General features: G+C 51.8%; 1 protein-coding gene and 2 non-coding genes across 5 annotated transcripts in view; 2 read left to right on the top strand and 1 right to left on the bottom strand.

Annotated features, from left to right (window-relative positions):
- The first annotated feature begins 4,407 nt into the window (after positions 1 to 4,407).
- Positions 4,408 to 4,479, top strand: Trnac-gca. The gene has a single exon. It is a non-coding gene; the product is annotated as a tRNA-Cys (tRNA).
- A 1,646-nt stretch (positions 4,480 to 6,125) lies between these two features.
- On the bottom strand, positions 6,126 to 6,197 carry Trnac-gca. Its single transcript has one exon. It is a non-coding gene; the product is annotated as a tRNA-Cys (tRNA).
- Positions 6,198 to 6,867: 670 nt separating this feature from the next.
- The window catches only part of Lasp1 (LIM and SH3 protein 1), a 39,853-nt gene continuing 25,132 nt past the window's right edge, over positions 6,868 to 21,588 (top strand). Inside the window, exons 1-2 of one of the 3 annotated variants that reach the window (XM_038326356.1) lie at positions 6,868 to 7,077; positions 13,589 to 13,683. In XM_038326356.1, the coding sequence (XP_038182284.1) occupies positions 7,009 to 7,077; positions 13,589 to 13,683 (164 nt within the window). In that variant the 5' untranslated portion in view covers positions 6,868 to 7,008. Of the gene's footprint in view, positions 7,078 to 7,580; positions 7,710 to 13,588; positions 13,684 to 21,588 lie in introns of those variants that run through there. The other 2 variants (XM_038326355.2, XM_038326357.2) reach the window with 2 other exon arrangements.

The raw sequence follows: 21,588 nt of genomic DNA, 5'->3' as shown, positions 1-21,588 counted from the left end.
CTTGCTTCCTTTCCTTCCCTCTAACCCTCCCATATACTGCTCCCTTTGGAATTCATTGTCTCTTTTTTCATTGTTATTGCATACATATGTATATTTGTATATACATTTATTTTTCTAAATATAACCTGTCTCACCCATATGATGTTATTTGTGCACATGTTTTCAGACTTACCATTTGGAACTGGACAACCAATTGTTGTACTTGTCCCTGGGAATCCAGCTCTTCTGCTTCTAGCTTTACTCAATTGCCTGTCTCACACACACACACACACACACACAGAGAGAGACACACATATATTTTTGGTTTTTAGAGGCAGGGTTTTGATGTAGCTATCAAGCCTATCCTGGAACTAGCTCTTGTAGACCAGGCTGGCCTCGAACTCACAGAGATCCGCCTGCCTCTGCCTCCCGAGTGCTGGGATTAAAGGTGTGTGTCACCACCGCCCGACTCTGACATTCTTTATGTAGGATTGAGGTCTTGTGGGGTTTTCCCTGTCCAGTTCGGCATATTCATTGGTGTTGTCCTTGTCCAGCTCACGTTTGGGTGGCCATGTTGGTGAGACTTTAGGGATGTAGCTTCTGATGTTCCCAGGTGACACAATCTCACAGCCAATTCCCTGGTCCTCTGACTCTTACAATCTCTCATCCCCTCTTCTGCAGCGTTCCCTGAGACCTAGGTGCAGGAGTTGTCTTGTAGCAAGGAAATACATCCTAAGGTTCACAGTGAGCCAGGCAGGGCGCCAAGCAAGGACTTTGGAGAACACAGAGAATGCAAAGTGATCCGGTCCTCAATAAACACACATAAATGGATTGTATCCATTAGGCTTGGGCTCCACAACTCTGCATTTTGATTGTGGTGTTTTCTGTAATGGTCTCTATTGCAAATAGAAGTTTCCTTGATTGGGGTGAAGACTACATTTACTGGGTAAAAATCGGTTAGATCACCGGCCTAGCATGACCCAAACCTCCTGCTTCTGCCTCCCGAGTGCTGGGATTATGAAGCATACATCACCACTGCCCAGCTTGGAGTACTTCTTATGTGGAACACATATCTTGTCCAATATTTTAAATTACATTTAAAACGTGCACACGTGTGTGTGTGTGTGTGTGTGTGTGTGTGTGTGTGGTGTAGGTGTGTAAGCCTGAAGGCAGCTGTGGGAACTGATTCTCTCCTCACGCTACGTGGACCTCAGGGATTGAACTCAGGTCGTCAGGTCTGGTGGTAAGCACCTTTACCTGTTGAGCTGTCTCACCCACCCCAAGTGCAGGTGGATTGTGTGTTTATTGAGTACTGGATCACTTTGCATCCTTTGTGTTCTCCAAAGTCCTTGCTTGGCGCCCTGCCTAGTTCACCGTGAACTCTAGGCTGTATTTCCTTGCCAATCTACAAGCTATGTAACTTCAATTACAGGATTGCTCTGTGACTGCCCCCAGCGGCTGAGTGTTGTTGAGAAAAAGCACATTTGTATCACTCCGCCCCCTCTCAACGATTTGTCTAGTTTTCCTAGACCTCTGCCCAAGTATGTCCATCTTGTTCCTTTCCAAAATGACCACCACATGGCTTCTCCTGTTTTGAACCTCCCAGGCTCCTCTCTCCTCTTCCTCCTGTCAGCTGAAGAGCGTGCCCGTTCCTTTCTGCAGAAAGCAGTTGCAGGGTGTGATGGTAGACAGTAACTATAGGGGACCTAAACTGGTAGGGTTGCCAACTGCCGTGCTGGAAATACACACAGTGGGGCCGGAGAGATGGCTCAGTGGCTAAGAACACTGGCTGCTCTTCTAGAGTTCAATTCCCAGCACCCACACGGCAGGTCGCGGCTGTCTGTAACTTCTGTTCTAAGGGATCCAACATCTACATGTATTGGCAAACACCAATACATGTGAACTAAAAAATAAAAGTAATTAAAAATCTTTTTAAGCCGGGCGGTGGTAGCGCACGCCTTTAATCCCAGCACTCGGGAGGCAGAGGCAGGCGGATCTCTGTGAGTTCGAGACCAGCCTGGTCTACAAGAGCTAGTTCTAGGACAGGCTCCAAAGCCACAGAGAAACCCTGTCTCGAAAAAACCAAAAAAAAAAAAAAATCTTTTTAAAGAGAATATCCTGAAGCAGGGTGGCCCTTGCCTTAAGCATCTGCCTTAAATGTCCACCCAATGTCTCTATTCTGTATATAGCTTAGTGGTAGAAAACTTATGTGACATGCTGAACTCCTGAGCTCAATCCCCGGTGTCATCAAGAGTAAAAACATTGAGTCCCTTTCACTTTCTCTCTCTCTTCCCTCCCCTTCCCCTTTCTCTCAATAAATTCTCAACTTAAAAATAAAAAAGAGTGAAAACATTGAACACACACACACAACGGGGGGCTTCTCTGTGTCGCTTTGGTTGTATATTGAGCCTGTTGACTGTGGCACCAGCATATGATCTCAAGGAGCCATGCATTTATTGCTTTCTCTTAAACGAGACTTTCATTATTGCTGTTGTTGAGACAGGGTCATACGATGTAGCCCAGACTGGACCTAGAATTGGAACTGGCCATTTTTTTCCTCAGCCTTCAAAGTGCTGGCATTACAGGTGTGACCCACCACCTCTGTAGCTGATGCTGGCCTTTCTGACGCTCACAGTGCTGGCATTACAGGTCTGTGCCATCACACCTAGACACCTTGAATTCAAGCCTCACGAGAGTGATCTTGGATTTTTCTTGTTGCAGACCCAGCAAAGGGCCTGGTGTCATCTGTCAGGCAAGCCCCCACCACTGAGCCACACCTCAGGGCTCTGGACATGGAGCTGTATAACAGTTGTCTAGAACTCATTAACCTTTTTTTTAAACGGCCTTACACATTCCCATTCATTTTATAGAAAAGCCATGTTTCTTGCTGTGGTCTCAAGGTTCTCACTCTCCACCTTCCGGGCTACTTTACCCGCCCCCACCAGTCTCACTGTGTGACCCTGGTTGACCTCAAGCTACCTATGTAGACCAGGCTGGCCTGGAATTCAGAGATCCTCCTTGTCTCTGCCTTCTGGATTCTGAGATTAAAGACGTGTACCACCTGATACTTCAGCTCTTGAATTGTTCTTCCCTGGCCCAACCTTCCCCAGCTTTAGGGGCTGCCTGGCGGTCATTTCCTCTGCCTAGCACATCCACCTCGCACAGACCACCCTTCTAATGTCATTCTGATCTTAACTATTCTGGTCTTAACTGCCAAACTGCTAGCCCAGCTTTCCACACAGCTGGGAAGGTGGCATTTTAATGGTGAAGTGCTTGCCGCCTCATGTGACACCTGGATTTGATTCCCATCACTCTAAGTAAAGGAAAGAAGAAGAAAGTCTTTCCATAGCTTTCCAGCTTGAAACAACCCTCTGGTCCTCTCCTAAGTGTTTTGATTTTACTATTATTTACTTATTGGCGGAGTTTGGCTATTCAGTCATGGCTGAACTAAGCACTAAACACACCCCGCGGCACCACCACTAGCTGGGCACGCCTTTTTAATTTTTTTTAACACTGTTTCTCCTTATCACTACTGAGGACTTTATCTTGGGGGGATGGGTTTCAAGACAGGGTTTCTCTGTGTAGTCCAGGCTGTCCGGGAACTCACTCTGTAGACCAGGCTATCCTCAAACTCAGAGATCCATCTGTCTCTGCCTCCGGAGCACGGGGAGTAAACGCATGCTCTGATGCCACCACTACCCTGGCAAGTATTTATGTTAATTCATCTGTGCATTTATTTCTAGTCTGTTTCTGGTACATTGTGAACTCAGAGAGAGCTAGGACCATTCTATATTCTAGTTCGAAGCTTGTTCTGCTTCTTGAGAGGGTGACCGACACACTGAGTGTTCTAAGACTCAAAAGAGAGCAACTGTGACACTCTGTAAACTACAGATGCCTCTCAGTGGATGGTCTGATTGCAGTGGAATTGATATTCTGGAGAGAGCAGGGGGGAGAGTCTTTCAATACTGTTTTGCAGTAGAAAGATAAATGATTGGAGATTGGATAAAGTATTAAGCCTAGCAAAAGGAGCTAGCATTCCAGGTCAGATAGAGTTACATTATGAAACACTGTTTTAAAGAAAGAAAAAAAGAAGTTTGTAACCTAAATTCATGTTTTTAAACTGCTAGTGTGCGGGGCAGTGGGGGCGCATGTCTTTAATCCCAGCACTCAGGAGGTAGAGGCAGGCGGATCTCTGTGAGTTCGAGGTCAACCTGGTCTACAGAACTAGTGTTACACAGAGAAAACCCAGTCTCTGGGGAAAAATTGTTTTTAGTTCCTTTTTAAGAAAAAAAAAAGATGTATGCCTTTTTATTGGCTGAATTCAATATTACTTAGCAAAAACATGCTACTTTTAAAAGTATAAACAAGTCTCAAAATGAAAAGTATGCAAGTTATGTAAAAAGAATTTTCTAAGCACTCACCACCAGAGGGGGTATAGCTCAGTGGTAGAGCATTTGACTGCAGATCAAGAGGTCCCCGGTTCAAATCCGGGTGCCCCCTCAAAGGTGGTACATACTTTTTCTATATAATTCCATTGCAATTCAAAAATGTCGCCTATCCTTCAAAATTTCCCCATCAGAATGTTCTTGGTACTCCAGAATCAGCAATCCTGCTGCTCGTCTAACGTGGTGGGCTAGTGCCAGCCACATCTTTCTCTTTCGTTTTTTGGGCCACAAGAGTGTTGAGGTGTGAAAGCAGTATTACTTTTACCTAATTTATCTCCTGACCCAAAAGACAAAGGATGAATCCAGATGCAGAATGTTTATATACTTATTTAAGATGTGTTACAGCCAGGTGCGGCTGTATGTGCCTGTTAATACCAGCCCTTGGTGGCAGTCAGAGACAGGAGGATCAGATTTCAAGGGAGTTTAAGATTAGCCAGGGCCTGTATATCAAAATTAAGGCCAGCCTGGGCTACATGACACTCTGTATGGAGGGGCGAAGAAAAGACACGATCAAAAGATATAAAAATGAGAACCTTCTTCACTGAGAAGTTGAGGCCTGAAAAGTACAATTTCGAGCCCAGTGCCTGGGAAGCTGGGAAGCCAGAAGCACTAGTCAGGTATTTCTCGGCTTTGACCTGCAGCTCTGTTCTATCCGCTTCTTGTTCAGCCCAGCAGAGAAACGCAGTGGGAACTGGGAGGCAAAAAATGCACGAGAGTATTCCCCTGGGGTCCTGGGATGACACAACCAGATTCTGTGTTTAAAATACCACAGCCGCACCCTGACCCAGGCAGCACGCCTCTGCACATCTCTTTTGCCTTTTTTTGGGCAAAACCTAGTCGAGGGGGCTGCCTTTGATCCCCTCTTCTCACCGAGATTTCTTCCAGCCCAGATACCTTAAGCCAAACACTCGGCGGATGAACACCTGTCCCCATTTTGAGGATTTGAAACCCGACGGCTTTGTAGGAACATTCCAGTGATCCTCAGAGTGGTCCTCGGGTCCCTGAGTGCCTCACCTGGAAGATCTGTCAAAGTTAACTGGCAAGGCCTCACTCCAGGTTTACACAATAGGAAACCGGGGATGATTTAATGAGCCCTCCAGGTCATTCTGGAGCACGCCCGAGTTTGAAAACCACCGCATTAATTCATATTTCTTGGCTTTGGGATCCTACTCCTTGGCTCTGTAGAGAGCTGATGGGTGCGCATTTGCGGGTTTCACGTTCTGGAAGCGCTTTTACACGGTCCACATCACCAAGCAACAGGGAAGCTTGAAAAGAACATAGAATAATAAAGAGCACAGGGTGAAAGAAACAGGAAAAAAGAAAGCGTAGGTTGGAGAAGGGCTGTGTCGGTGAGTTTCCCTCTTCTGACCTACCCTTACCCTCACGGGACACAGGACGCCAACCTGGGGAGTGACCTTGACTCCTGAACCCAAAGTGTGGAACCATCCAATCAAAACCCGCAAGGCTACCGTGGGTAGAAATCACCACTCTGGCGCCAGTCAAATGAGGTCGCGCAACTTTTGTTCCTGATAGCTGAACGTAAACACGCCGCATTCTTCTTCTGCGTACAAGGCAAAATGAAGGTTTTCTGCTTAGACAGTAAAATGTAATCTCTTCTTTACACATTTTAACCCAGGGTTGAATCAAGATCACAGTTGAAATGATGTTTTTATTTGGCCATTAAAGTGAGAAAAGACTCCGAGGGGGCACCCGGATTTGAACCAGGGACCTCTTGATCTGCAGTCAAATGCTCTACCACTGAGCTATACCCCCGCGCCGCAACAGAGCATGGAGCAAATTCTTTTCAGTAGTAAGATACCATTGCCGTTGCTACACGGATATTACGAGGGTAACAGAAAAGAATGAAAGAGCAAAGGGGGTCAAGCTAAAAGTAGAGAATGCCTAGATCCTAGGGACCCCAGGAATGCTGCAGTTCAGAGGCGTAGCGAGCGTGAACACCCGGACGCGCTGAGTCCAAAGGGAAAGGGGCAGGTACCAATGTAGGAGAGGACGTGGGCGGGAATGGAACTAGCTGGGGCACGGGGCGGGGCAGGTGGGGTTCCCCGCAGGTTTACCCTGGGTACCCACTGGTATAAAGAAAGTCCCCGAATCTGGAGAATCCGTATCATCCCCACCCTCGTCGGGTGCGTGGGGTCGGCTCTCTCACGGGAGATCGGGCTTTGCCGCAGTGGCGTACGTGTCTTCAACGGGGGAAGGGCCCTGGCCAGGGGCTGCCGTCAGTCAGGGAGCCTAGGGGCGCGGGAACCCGGGGACTTAGGGGCTTCAGCACCCACGTCCTGCAACCCTCCCCGGAACCCGCCCCCACGCAGCCCCACGTCGCCGGGGGAGCGCGCCTCGTCGCGCGCGCCCTTTTCCGCGCCCGAGGCGCGTCCCCGCCCCAGCCAGTGCAGCCCCTCCTCCCCACCGTGTTTATTAGGGGAAGGAGGGCGGAGGCGGAGGCCAGTTCCCCAGTTCCAGTCGCCGTCGCCTGCACAGTTGCAGCCGCCGCCTCCCAACCGCTCGCTCAAGGAAAAGGGAACGCGCGCGATCTCGGGCATCCCCGCCCCAGTCTCTCTCCAGAACCATGAACCCTAACTGCGCCCGGTGCGGCAAGATCGTGTATCCCACGGAGAAGGTGAACTGTCTGGATAAGGTGAGCTCCGGCACCCGGCGCCGCGGGCTAGGCAGTTCCAGTGCAGCTCCCAATCGGGGAAGGAAAGAGGGATGGAGTCCTTGTGGGCTCTTCCCTGTGATCCCCTGAGCAGGGAAAGAAGGCGGGAGATGACTTGGGGTGCGGGGACAGACCCCAGTCTGGAACCCGGGAAATCCAAGCGAGGCGGTGGGCAGCCACCGCTGGAGAAGGGTGGGCTCTGTGCATTGGGGCTTAGAGGGCTGGGAGGGCGGGAGGGCAACAGGGAATCAGGATCGCTGGGGTGTGTGCTGGAGGTTAGAGGTGCAGTCCCGCCCCCTCCCCCCCCCCGGGGCCGGGAGTGAGAGAGGAGACGGCCGCTCCCTTTCCCCGCGGCGCCCAGCGCCAAGTAGGCGGAAGCGCGGGGCGCTGGGGTGGGGGGGGGAGGGAGGGGGCGGCGGGGGCGGGGCGGAGGCTGGGGCCAGCGCAACCCTCCGGGCTTGGGCTTTGGTAGTCCGGCTTCCTGGCCTGGAAGCTGGGTCGGGTCCATCGGCCAACGAGTGCCAATTGTGGTGAAAGGGACTTAGGTGCAGCACTGGAATCTCATTTCGAGACCCCCCTCTTTTGAACGACCTGATGGACTGCCCCCCTTGCAGGTTCCGTGGTTGGGGAACCCGCAGACCTCCTTCGTAGCTTTCCCAATCCCCAATTCAAATTGCAAGCCACTCTGGGTGCTGGGCAGCCCAGCAGGAGCTGGGCGGGGTTGGGTGCTGGGGTTGGGAGGGTTGGGGAGGACGATTCTCCGAAATCTGAAATTGTGCTCAGCCTGGAGACCAGCTTGGAGAACAAAGAGCTAACTTTTCAGAGCTGGTTTCATCAATGGAGGGTGGGATTGGCTGACTTCTGGGGAAGCCAAGGAAAGGGGGGGTTTTTTTTTTTTTTTTTTTTAGCGTGGGGAGAGGGTAACCTTCTGCCTTCTGAAAGTTAGCTGTCTCCTAGGGGCTCTTGCACGTCCCAGCCCAGGCTGGACTCGTTCATCTGGTTACCATTACACTTTTGCAAGGGGGACTGAAGAGTAGATCTGGGTGTTCGGGTATAGTTTGAGGTGGGACACTTCTCCCTGCAGTGAACCTACGAAAGCCTAAGACAACTTGTTTCTTCTCTGTGTTCCCCTCTACAGGGATGCCTCTGTGGTTTTGGCTCCTCATAGGTACATTGTATCTAGCTTCCCAGGCTGAATTGGAGTTTACCTACTCCCACCTTTATGTCTGAACAGGCGATAGGCGGGGGCCTGAAAGAGGGGATCTAGTTTTGTTGAAAATGAATACTTCATTGGATACTTTGTCTCTCCTCTCCCGGCTAAGATTAGTTCATTCTGAGGAACCTTTGACCCCGGAGTTCAGGTTAGGAGGTGGGGACTTGTTCTGAAACATTTGAACTTTTTTTCTGGAGGAAAGTGACATGGGGTTTGCAAGACAGGAGGCTTGGAGGAGCTTATGGAAGGTGCCCACCTGCTCAGTCACTGTATTAGCCCCTGGAGGGTAGGGCTTGAGTTTGGCACTACTAGATTGAGACCCTCCCCCCAAAAAAACCCCCAAATCTCCAGAGATTAACTGTCCTTACATGAAGGTCATTTCCGTTCCTGGTCAGGTGTTTTGACCCCTCCATTTGCAGTTCCCTAGGCCATCAAGTGGGCTCCCCAGTAACGAATGGGTGCGGTGATGACTGGTGGAAGGGATTGCTAGCCTGGGAAGTGGGGGACTTAGTCTACCTCCAGGTCTGTGCCCATGAGCTTTATGAATGGTTCCAGGCCTCCGTATTCCCTGTCACCAGATGTGTATTGATGATGTCATTGCCTTGGAGGTGGGCAGTGCAGAGAGTGTGGTCAAGGCTGTTCTCTCTTCTCTTTTCTGCCCAGTACTCCAGCCCTGCTCCTAGTAAAGACCCTTGGTGCTCTGTGTCACGGGGAAGGGGGCAGGGATCCTATGAGTCCCAGCTAGAAGAGGATATTCAAGTTGGGGTTGCCCTGGGAAGTGGGAGGGGGTGATTCCTTCCCGATTTTAGAACTCCCCCTAGCGGAAGTGACCCTGGACAGGCCTCTGCCTCTCCTCTCCACCCCCCCCCCCCTGGAATATCCTGCAGTCCCTTCTCTCCCTTCCGTGCCCTCCAGGCACTAAGAACAGAAGGGAGGAGAGTGTTGAACTGAGTCCTTGGGTTTGGGGAAAGCTCAGTCCCACAGGCGGGGTCGCCACTCAGCCACTCAACTTCCCAAGGCTTCCTTCTGCTCCACAGTCGGGAGAGTCAGGTGGGCTGGCCTGATTTCCTACAGCCCCCACGGCATGCAGCCTGCTGCAGGACTGGAGCAGGGCTGTTGTGTCCTTGATGGCATTCTTTCTCTTCCCTGAGTCTTATCTCTCAAAGGCAGAAGTGGGTAAACCTTGTCACCAATGAAAGCCACTCTGTCCCCAACCCATAGTACCAGCGTGCAGAGATTGGATAGATATGTAGTGCCCATGATGGTGTTTGAGGAAGGAGGGTGTCTGGGATTAGAGCAGGAGGGAGAGCCAGGGTGACCTCATTCATTTAGCAAATATTTATTGAACACCTACTTTGTATCCAGTGACCTACACTGTTGAGAATCTGCCACATCTTTCTCTCACTTTCTGTCTCCCTCAGCTTCTGAAAACAAGCGGAGACTCTTCAGTCAGGAAGGCTAGGGAACTGGCCCACTGACAGCTGCTTTGGAATGGCCCAATAGAGAGGGCCTCCTGCTCTAAATGGCTGTCAGGCAAATAGGGGTGGGGTTCGAGGAAGGTAGCTCCCTATAGATAGGCTATGAGCCCTATGAGCAACTGTGTCCCGCCTTTTGACATTGGGGCATGACATTGTCATCTACAAAGTTCTTGATAGAGAAATATACAATCGAGTGGCTCAAATTGCAAAAAAAAAAAAAAAAACCATACTATTTTAAGTAAGTTTGCCATTTTGTGTTGTGTTGTCACATTGCTGATGACCTTCCCCACCCAGAGGGAGGAGGCTGGACAGTCAGTCTCCTTCCTTTTAGCTAAAGTTTTATCTTTTATTTTTTTTAACCCTCCTACCTCAGCTCCCTAAATGATTACAGTCATGTGTTACTATGACTTGCAAAGTTTTTTTTTAAGACGGGGTCTCATGTAGCCCAGGCTATCCTTGAACTCCCAAACCTCTTTTTGCCTCTACCTCCCAGGTACTGGATGTCATTGAGTTCCGCCACCACACACAGTTTTTGCAGTGCTGAGTTGTGAACGCAGGATTTTATCTTTGAGGCCAGTAGTCTGGACTACGTAGTGTATTCCTAGGCCAGCCAGAGCTATGCAGTGAAACCCTGTCTAGGGGAGGTGGGGGAGGAGTGGGTCCCACCCTTCCTCATCCTGTCTGGAGGATGAGCGGTGGGCCTGGGACCCTGAGGGCTGTGGCTCAGGGAGCTTCACGTTAACTAGAAAGGAATTGTAGAAGTGCGTTGGGTTTATAAGCTGGAGGCCCCGAGTTAGGCTGGAAGCCTGAGCCTGGGTGCTGCTGGGGTTGTGACCTTAAAGAAGGGCCAACCCTAACTCTAGGCTACAGGAAGGGAGGAGTCTCATACTCCAGCCCTGAGTCACTGTCACCCTAGGGAGCAGGTGACAGGCTGCAGGTACAGGGACCTGAATGAAGCTCCTCTGCCCTCCTCTATAGCCTTGGAGCCACAGGGTCTGGCTCCAGAGAGTGGGATGCTTGTGGGGGCTTCTGTCCCCACTGGCCTGTTTGTCTTTCTGTGGAGTCATTGTCCCACACAGCATTTCCGACAGGACGGGAAGGGAGGTTGTCCTGGCGCCTGGGGTCTGACTGAGCAGCATCACCTGTGATGAGGGACACCTTTGGAGCGCTATGCCCCCAGGTGTGTCGCAGATCCTGGGAGCGCATGCCCAAAGCCTGTCCCGGACCTTACAAATGGTGTCTTGCTGTGAACTAAGGCTCCTAGGCCCTCTTGGGATAGTACCATTTTCTTCTCTTAGCACCCTTCCCCCATACCCGACAAGAGACGGGATGAAGTTTCTCTCATTCTGGAGTTGGTTCATAAGCACTATTGGATGAATGGCCATTTCCTGCCTCCCCAAAGGAGTGGCCTTTTGGTTCTCCTACAGTCCCTGGGGGGAGATAATTGTTGTGTCCCTACTTTACAGATGTGGAGTTATTTCTCCCTTGGTGAGTCACCCAGCAGATCCTCAACCCATTCTGGTTTCTTTTACTCTTCTCCTGAGCAGCCCAACAAAAGGACAGATAACCACTCTCCCTTGTCCCAGACTGATTATCAGATTGAGAACACTGGATCCCTTAGGATCTCGAGGGGTGAACCACTAACGGGAGCAAACTCTTGGGGGCAGCCTGGAGTCTCCTGAGGGAACTCTAGGCCAGGTGTTGCTCTTCCTCCCAGGGCCTCTCTAGGGTGAGGGCCTGGCCATCTGCTAGAGATCTCTTTCCTGATCCAGAGTCTGACAGGAGGTGGCCTTGGAGGTCCCTAGCCCTAGGACAGTGTACTCCTGCCTACTGTGTGAAAGTGGGTCACAGTCTGGATTCTGCAGAATGTTTTTCCTGGCAGGCCCCTGCGGGGGTGGGGGAGGCAGGGGCCCAGGCAGGGGCCCAGGCAGAGGCTCAGACTGGCTGGTGACAGTGCTGGGGCCAACTGCCAAAGCCTCCCAGTCAGGGGAATCTATGGGGGAAGGACCACCCTGTTGTGATTTTTCTGGGGGTTTTTATGTTGGGGTTCTGTGACACCAACCCCCAAACAATAAAGATTCTGAAAGTTACCGAGGGTGGGGGTAGAGGCAGTGACTCTAGGGTGGACCCAGGTGGGGGGTGGGGCCAAGCTCAGACCAGCCGACGCTTTACTTCCAGACTTACAGCTGGCTTTCTTCCCAAAGAGTCGTTTCCCTCATTGCCTTGCTAACATTCTCTGTTAGATTTTTTTTCCCCTTTGGGTCCTCTTGATAGGAAAAATGTCCCAATAGAGGACGATTGCCCCCAGAAATAGCCCTGGTGTCTGGTTGAAGTGTGCTGAGGTGTAGGGGCGGAGTCCCAGCGGCTGAGCTTCCTTTCTTCTGGCCCCTCCTCCAAGTGTGTCTGAAACTCTTTTAGTTTGGGAAACGCGTTTTAAAAAAGACTTTGCTGGAGTCCTTTGACAGCTTACTGGGAGTCAGACCTACCGTTCACTCAGGCACTTTCTGAGGTCTCCCTGGCCCCTCCCTGGCCTCTGGCTACCTCCTTTGGGGGTCAGGAGTGTCTCCATTGACTGCTGAGACAGGCAAATACAAGCAGCCAGATGCCCAGCCAGCCTAGATTCTGGAATGGAGTCTCTCTGCGTGGTTTCTCTCCCCACCCCACCCCCCATCAACCACCCTGGATTAGTTTTACTGGCTCCATTCTAGAACTCTGGGTCTACCAGGCTTGCTCCTCTGTCCCATGTACACAGGAGTTCAAGTTGGGCTGTGTGAATGCCTCCTGTGTCCAGCACCTGCACGGAAGAAGGAGGTGCCAGGTGCTTTGCTGGGGGCAGGTGGTTTCTCATGAATCTTTAACAGTCCCGGGAGGGTTGGCATTATTGTATTCCACAGACAGGAAGTATAATCCGACTCGCAGGTGCAGTGTGGACCGGGGTGAGGCCAAGGTCATCCAGCTCTCTGGGTGGGGTGGTGATGTGGACACACCTGGAGTCTAGCTGCAGTACTTTAAGACAAAGCTCTCTTCTGCCCCTGCAGGTGTCTCCCACCCTTATCCAGATGGAGGTGGGAGAGGCGGCACTGGACAGGATGTGGGTGTGGCTGTGGGATCCTTTGGGAAGTGAGAGCCAGCTGAGCTAGAGCATCCTGGAGGGTAGCTCAAGAGGGTCAGCCCTTTAGCTGGAGGATAGGCGTGCCCTGGTCGGGGCTTTGTGCCACTGGCTGGGCTTTCTTCTCCTGGCTTGGTAACAGAGGACATGCTCCTTCCCAGTGTGCTGCTTAGCAACGGAGTGCCGCTTTGCATAATCAATGAGGCCCATCCAATTCTGCCTGAAGTGGTCTAGGGAAGTGGAGATGGCCTTTCTGGGGGCTGCTACCTCCTTCATGACTGGGTTTCTCCCCCCACCCCCGCCCCTTACTCTCGGATCTGATCTACTTGCTGTCCAGACAGCTAAGTAATTGCCTGGTGGGGCATGATGGGGGGGAGGGGAGTGTCAGCTGTCGGAGCCTGTGACCTGAAATGGCCCCGTTCACCAGGTGCTTTTTTTTTGTTTGTTTGCTTTTTGTTGTTGTTTTTTTAAAGGCAGGGTTTCTCTGTGTAGCCCTGACTGTTCTGGAACTTTCCACTCTGTAGACCAGGCTGGCCTGGAATTCAGAGATCCTCTGCCTCTTGAGTCCCTGGGATTAAAGATGCATACTACCACCCAGCCTTGGGCATGGGTCCTACCTGGGTGGAGAACTTGAGTGCCCGTGCCTAGGGAAGATCTGCTGTCTAATCACGTCTCCCTTCTGTTCCCGCCCAGTTCTGGCATAAAGCATGCTTTCACTGCGAGATCTGCAAGATGACCCTGAACATGAAGAACTACAAGGGCTATGAGAAGAAGCCCTACTGCAACGCGTGAGTTTCAGGGGGACACAGGAGGTTTCCAGGCACCTGACTTCCCTCCCAAGCTTTCCTTGCCTGTCTGATAGCCCAAGGTGACATTGTAGCACTTGCAAACCCTACTTGATAGATTGTGATCACATTGTTCCTTCATAGCAGAGTGTCTGTCCCCATTTTACTGATGAGAAAACAGGCGCGGGGCAGGAGGGGACTTTCCCAGGATCGCCTGGCAAGGCTAATGTGAGCCTGGCTGTAGACCGTGAGCCTTGCTTGTAGACCGTCTCGGGGCAGTAAAGCAGTGGGCTGCTTCCATTGTACCCTGTTGTGCAAAAGGCACAGCAGGGATTTAGAGGCCTGTCCTGTGCCTGCTACATTGTATCCAGGCTTGGGAGTGTGAGTCTCCCCTTGGCTTTCTCTTATTAGGTGGTTCTTTTCTCTATTTTCCCTTCTAGAAGGTTCTAGAGATCTCTTATTTCTTTTCTTTCTCTCTTTTTGAGAATACAAAAACATAAAAGATTTGTTTATTTATTTTATGTATATGAATGTTTTACCTGCATATATGTATGATGCCACTTGTGTGCCTGGTATCCATGGAGACCAGAAGAGGGCATTAGATCCTCTGGAATTGGAGTTATAGATGGTTGTGAGCCTATATGTGGGTGCTGTAAACTGAACTCAGGCCCTCTGCAAAAGCACCCAGTGCTCTTAAGCACTGAGCCATCTCTTCAGTCCCCTTATCGTAATTGAGATGGAGTAGGGTGTGGCCTGACACTGTCCTTTATTCTGAGAGTTGCTAGCTTGGGTTCTGTTCCTTATATAGAATCCTGTGTTGTGGGCCAACTGGATGCAGGGCTTGGGGAGAGAGGCCATTGTCTCCTACCCTAGAGGGACACCATCCAGGAGGAGATAGGGTTGAAACTCTGTCTCTAAGGGGACTCATGAGTAGCAAATGCAACCTCGGCATTAGGTCCAGAGTGGGTTCAGCAGCTGACCTCAGACCGCTTGTAAGGGCTGGGCTTTGAGGTGGATGGCGAGATCAGTAATCAATTAAGTTTATGACTCGTTTGTCTCATATATTCCAGGCTAGTCTAGACTCGTTACGTAGCTGAGGATAGATAACCTTAAACTCCGGTTGTCCATGCCTTCCCCTCCAGATGTGTGGGTTTCTAAATACGCTTCACCATGACCAGCTGGTCTCCTAATTGAATTCTCCTTAGCCAAAGTTTACCCAAAGGGAAACTGGAGACTTGTCTCTTTGAGGATAGACCATATGCCCCTGTCTCCTTGGCCCAAGGACCTTGGGGGCTTGAACACTCACCAGACACTTGTTGCCTGCTCTCTGCCTTATGCCAACCTGCCTCAGGTGCTGGGAACCTGATTTCTGATCAAATCTCAAACTCAAGAGGCAGCATGACCATTGTTCCTTCTAAGGGCCCAGGCCATGATGGATTTGAGTAGAGGAAGGCCCACAGCTTTTTTGGCCCCTTAGTTCTCCTGATTTCTATGGCTCCTTGGCCTACCCAGCCCCCCAGCCCTCCCAGCCCCAAGGGAAATGGGACATTCTTTGAATTCTTAAGGGCTCACACAAACCCTGATTCTCTGCCACTTCCTCCCTCCTTTGGGGAGTGGGGTGGGGTTCAGAAAAACCAGGGCACTTAACTCTTTGGGTGCTGGACTGCTTCAGACTGGTCTGCCAGCCTCCTTTGAGGGCATCTTCTGGGCGGGCCTTCACTTCCCAGAAGTCTGACTGAGCTTCAGTGAGCCCAGGTTGTAGCTCTTTGCTCTCTTCTCTAGCAAGTTTACTTGCTGCCCAGTGAGCTCTGGAGAGACAATGCTTTCTATCAGAATGCCCGTATCCCTGGTACCGGAGTTCTAGCTTAGTCTTCTTGGGGGAGACGGGCAGCAAATGGGAGAGGAGGAGAGCCTGGAGCCTTTGGGGTTCTGGGAGAAGCAGGAGCTGAAGTCTTCCCTGTTTGGGCAGTCACCAGCCCTATCCCCTTCCTGACAATCGGCTAGGGAGCAGGTTGGTGTCTCCCCTAACTTCAGCCCTATACAGGTGACCTTTGACCTCTGGCCCAGTGGGTGTTTGCTGGAAAGGACCCTCACTGAGTCATGTGTGTTGGCATGCCTGCATGCTTGTGTGCTGGCATGCCTGCATGCTTGTGTGTGTGCTGGCATGCGTGCATGCTTGTGTGTGTGCTGGCATGCCTGCATGCTTGTGTGTGTGCTGGCATGCGTGCATGCTTGTGTGTGTGCTGGCATGCCAGCATGCTTGTGTGTGTGTCTCAGCTGTGCTGCACTTCATCCCAGCTGCATCAGCCTCTTGGCTGCTGCTCCCTGCTGGCTTTGTGTCTGTGGAGCTGTCTGCTGAGCTCCTTATCCCCTGCACCTGTCTGAACTAGGGCTTTCCCGCCCTAGACCAGATTCCTGCTGTGTGCAAGGCTCTGGGTCAAATGGTCACTTTATTCTCTCCCATTTCCAGCTGTCTCTGAGCCCATGTACATTCAGGTTCCTGAATCTCAGGGCTTCTGGGGACTAGTTCCCTCCTGCACGCCAGACTCCTTTCAGTCCTGGGTGTGTTCGTGGGCCCCAGGGTAGGCCTCCTGCTGCAGGGTGCTACACCCATCCACCGGACTAAGCCTGGGTAGGGTTGGGACACATAGGACCAGGTGACATCTCTTGGCACTTTGCCAAGGCTCTAGGCCACCCAGGGAGTGTGGGCTGAATCTGGTGTGCAGGGAATTTCTGTGTGCTGCCTATTCCTGGCTAGTGTCTGAGCCTGGGGGCAGATTAGGCTCTTGTGGAAGACGAGGAAATGAGAAAAGAAAGCCAAGCTGCCTGTCCCTTCTGTCTTTCCAAAGTCTTAGACTGACCAGTGGAAAGGGCTCTGTTTCTCTCCTTGCACCGATGTGTTTGAGGCCGAGGCAGGGGCATGGACACAGGCTAGCGCTAGCAGCCAGCCTGCCTGGTGTGGCGAGCAATTACACACTGTCCTGGAGTGGCCTCTTACCCTCCGCTGGGCACCCTCTGGGCCCCCACTGAGATTCCTGCAAGTCAGCTCTTCACTGTGGGGTGGGGGTGGGGCACACTCCTACCTGTACAGCAGCTCCAGGCGCCTGCTCACCTGTTCTTTCGTGAAGCTTCCAGGTGGGTAGAGTGGGCCCGCTTAGTTGGCTACAGAAATATTTATGCCCTGGATTATTTGCTTTGTAAATTGGATCATCATCATCATTATCATCATCGGAACCTTGGCTCCTGCAACCCTTTTTCCTCCCGCTGGTTCTATGCAAAGAAGCCACAGAGTGTGGATGGAGGTCAGGGCTGGGGTTGGGGTGACAATGGGAACTAATTGCCTTGGGGACCTGCAGGCAGGCTTGTAGGCTAGGAAAGGAAGTGAGACCTCCATAGAACCTTTCCCCTCAGAGTGACTGCAGAAATCTGGGTTCCTGATTCAGTTTACCTGAACTGTGGGGTGAGGGGCTGAGTTGAGAAGAGTGGAGATGTCCTTCCTGCTAGGGACTGTGACTCTACCTGTTTCAGGGTCGAAACTGCAAGTAGGATCCAGTCACTCTATTCTAGTATCTGGATCCCAGTCCCAGTGTGTGTGAAAGAGTCTCAGGTAGCCCAGGCTGGCCTTAAGCTACATAGCCAAGAATGACCTTGAACTGTAGTGTGTGTGTGTGTGTGTGTGTGTGTGTGTGTGTGTGTGTGTGTGTGAAGAGGAGAGGTGTAGGTCTGAGTGCCAGCAATCGCACGCCAGTGCATTCGGGAAGAGCTTGATGGGTCCCGTGCAGGAGTGGGGTTCTCTCTTTCTGCCGTGGGTTTGAAGTTGTAAGGCTTGTAGAGCTGAGCTAGCTTGCTTCTTTGCCTGACCTTGAACTTCTGATCCTCCTGCCTCCACCTGTAAGTGCTGAGTGGTAGGTGTGTACCAGTACACCTGGTTTTGTTCACACCGGAGTTTGAACCTGTAGCATTATGCGTGCCAGCTAGGCCAGGCATTCTACAACTGAGCTACCTGCAGCCACAGGTTGGTTTGTTTTGAGATAGGTCTTGCTATGCATGGGGTCCTATGCCTCGCTCTGATGGTCCCGAGTGGGGGGCATCGGTGGCATCTCAGGCTTGCCTACCTCCCCTAAATTCTCTGCTTCATGCTGGGAAAATGAATCAAAGGTGTAGGGGAGCTGGGAGAAACAGGGGTGAGGGGTGTGTGTGGTATTTTGGGGGGTGAAGGAGGCCGGCAGAAACGGAGACAGAGTGTCAAATGAAGTCATCAAGCTCCTCGTCTGCCACACTCCCCCTCACGTAGACAGGTCAGGGCCTTAAGGAATCATGGGGACCACTTTCTCTCCCAAAGCCCCATTTTTATTGATAAGGAATTTGAGGCCCAATATGTCCATGCCATACTTAGCTTGGCACAGTTTTTTTCTCTTTAAGTATTGCCAACAGGAAGAAAGTATGGCCATTGTTTAAAGTTGTTAGTGAATGAGAAAAAGAATGGAAAGGATGCAGGTTTTCATTCTGTCCACAAAGCCTGAGTTCTTTCTCCAGGCTACCCTTCCTCTTCTTGATTGCTCACTTCGACCCTCTGGCCAAACAATGCCTCCTTGTTTCTTTCCTACCCCTAAGACTTTAGTCCTGTAGGCTGGGATGTGGGGATGTGGGGGTTGAGGGGTAGCTGGTAAGAATCAGGACTAATGGAACCCGCCCTCTCTGCCTGCTTATGGGCAGTGTTCCCAGCAGGGGCTTTGGGGGGAGCCAGAGGTCTGATGTTAAGGCCATTTTCTTCTCTCCTTCCTTTTGGTAAAAACCAAAAGTTCCTTGTATTTTGCTGATGTATTTTTACTACTCTTTGAACACAAAGCTGTGGTTTTTGAAGAGGTCCCAGCCTAGAAGGGATGATGTTCCCTGCAAAAATGGGGAGCTGGGCATTGAGAATCTGTGGCCTGTCCTTGTTCAGTCTCTGGGATACAACTCTTGCCCACGCTGTCCCCCCCCACCCCGTCATCTTGGAGCAGCTTCACAATGTCTTCCTGCCATGGAAGAGTGTCTTAGGTCCTCTTTGCCTGAGATGGAGGCCACTTCTGATTCCTTAGGTCATTGTCCTCTCAAGGGTTTCAAAGGTCAGACTGGGAAACAGGCTGGGCTTGAAGGGTGAAACACTGTGTTTGGCAGCCATATTGCCCATGACAGCTTTCACAGACCTCTGGGAGCTGGAGCCAGACCAGAACCATCTGCCCTAACAGGTCTGCATGCCCTCAGCTGGCCACGCAGCTGTGGGGCAGAGGACAGTACGCCAAACAAAGTCTCTCTCCTCAACTCCAAGCCTCAGTTTGTATACAAAGTTGGCATCCAGCCTCGTTGGGTGTTTGAGGAGGGTTGTGCACCTGACAGCCCGTGGAGGAGCTGAGCTGTGAACTTGTGGTGTCTGTGTCTATGCCTCCCCATTCCCGCCCCCAAGCAGCTGCCCAGCTCCCCAACTACCTTCTGTATACCACAGGCTTTTCCTGCTTTCTTCTTCCTGGATGCCAGGTAGCTTCCTTGTTCCTCCCAACCCAGCTTCCTGTACTACTGGCCTCTCTATGTGTCATTTGTCCCACCTCCCACCTCCGCCAGAGCTGTCATAGGCAAAGACAGGTCTGTGGCGAGGCCTCTAGCCAAGGCACCACAGTCTCTGGGAATGATTGATAAGGGGCTAGCCCAGGAAGGGACAAAGCAGCTGTGCTCTATGGCCTCAGCTCTGCCTCTGTTACCTTTACACTGCCTCTCATTTTGTTTCTGTTGTAGCCTGGAGATCTGGCTGGAGTGGGGTGGTCTTGTGGTCTTCCACACTGGTGTGCTCCTGTCCCACCCATACCCCCTGAATCTGAAGGTGAAAGGTGACTTCAGCCCCGGGTCTGAGAAGGAGGAGAATAGAATCCCAGCAGTGGTTTCTGGAAGGTCATTTGGAGTCCTCTTTAAAGACCACCGTGTTGGGGGAGGGGCTGCGCTGGGGCTCTGGTGTCCTGCGTTCTAGAAACCAACCTGAGCACAGCTGTCTACAAGAAACCAGCCCAGGCCCCTTGGGCATCTTCTGGGCTGAGGATACTCTTGCCGGCTGTCTTCCCCTGCCCCCATACCCCATAGACCTCTCTCTCCCTCCTTCCTCTCTCCCTTTCTCTGCTCTCCTGCCTGGAGCTGAGGATGAGGTTGCCATGGGAACCCGAAGCACAGCAGCTAGCAGGAGAAGGGAAAGGCAGGGTTGGGGGCTGTGGGGAGGGGACTGGGCTAACCCATCAGGAGGAATGCAGTGGTGCCCTTGTGGAGCCCTGGGGTTGGGTGTAGCCGCCCACTGGTCTGTCTGGAGCGCCTTAATCCCCTAGAAGTGATACAGGATTAAAGTCCTTTCCTATCCCTAGCACTCCGGAGTCCACATGTAGGCTGCCCCCCATTAATATTCCTCCTCTAGTGGGTGGCTACAAAGAGGTGATGAAGTACCCTCAATCCCATCCAGAGCAAAGCATTTGGTGCTTGTTGGAGGGGCTCCTGGGATCTTCTGATGGGGTATAGGGTGTAGCAGAGGGATAGGGTGAGTGGAGGAGCCATGTGAACATGGAGGGTCCACAGCTGCCAGCTCCATGTCCAGGAAATGCTTTTCAATTCAGAGGACACACCTATATGTTAATCACTCCCGAGGAGGATGCTGTGTGTACCGGGAGCTGCAGAACTAGGGAGAGGGTGTGACTGTCTGCACGTGTCTGGTTATCTCTGGGCCGATGGAGATGGCTTTCTGCCTTAAGTCTGTGTGTGCGGCCAAATGAGAACAATGCCCAGGGTTGTGGATGGGCTTCTGTGGCTGTGTGCTTGTTGGGTTCCTGCCTTCTCTCTCCAGGCTGCCTCCACTCTGTCCCGCAGAAAGAGAATGCTAGCTGGTTCTCAGACTTGACCCTTCACAGCTGGCCAGAGCTGCCTGGACCCTGGATCCCCCATTTCTGCTGTGTGCATCTCTACTGACAGATGCCTGGCTCCCCCTGGTTTGTGTCCCAGTTCCCTTCAGAGTGGGCCCAGCGTGTGTGGTGGGTCCTTTCTGCAGTCTCATCTCCCAGGCTCTCAGGACCTAGACAGCTCATTTCTCCTTCTCTTCACTTCGTGTCTCTAGGAACAGAATCCTGAATCCTGTTTGATCCTCCTGGCCCTGGGCAGGAGCAGGAATTTTTGGATGGGCTCTTGAGCTGTGGGTGGCCTGGCTGCAGGGCACTGGGCCAGACCTGGGGGTGGGACCTTGCCTTTGCCTGCCTTCATCCACAGCCATGCCAGCTGCCAGCTGCGGGCACCTGTGTTTGCTTTTCTCATCATCTCCCTCCTCTTGCTGGCGGAGCGCTTTATCTGGCTAACTGGGATGGATGGTTAGGACCCACATGGGCATCACCTAGGCCTAGGACAGTGACATCAGCAAGGCGGTTAAGATGGTCACTTAGAAACAGCCCGTCACTGTGTCCCTTCCAGACTGTGTCCCTTCTTTGGTTGTCCTCTCTATCCAGAGTGGCCCAGGGGTATGTCATATTTTTGGTACAGGTGACTGGAGAACATGCTGGGTTTGGCTAAAGCATACAGCATGTGGGAGTTCATGACCTGCTGTGAGCATGTCATGGGTAGGTCATATCTAGCAAAAGGCCCCACTAGGTCATCTGTCTCTTTCTTACCTGGTGCTTGGCTGCCTGTGAGTCAGGGGGTCTGGACTGGTCACTGCTGTGATACGTGTACTCACCCAGAACCAAATAAGTCCAAGTCAGACTTGTCAATACAGTTCTTGCTTGGAGCCACCACCCACCGGTCCCTGAGATGGGTGAGGTCCACGTGGACCCTCGCTATCACATTCCAGCGCCAGACACAGATCATGGCCGCTTTACCTCAGCACCTCACCGTGACACGGGAGGTTGTGGA

This window comes from Arvicola amphibius, chromosome 4 (assembly GCF_903992535.2).
Source record: "Arvicola amphibius chromosome 4, mArvAmp1.2, whole genome shotgun sequence".
NCBI classification, from domain to species: Eukaryota; Metazoa; Chordata; class Mammalia; order Rodentia; family Cricetidae; genus Arvicola; species Arvicola amphibius.
This window is presented reverse-complemented; position numbering and strand designations above follow the sequence as displayed.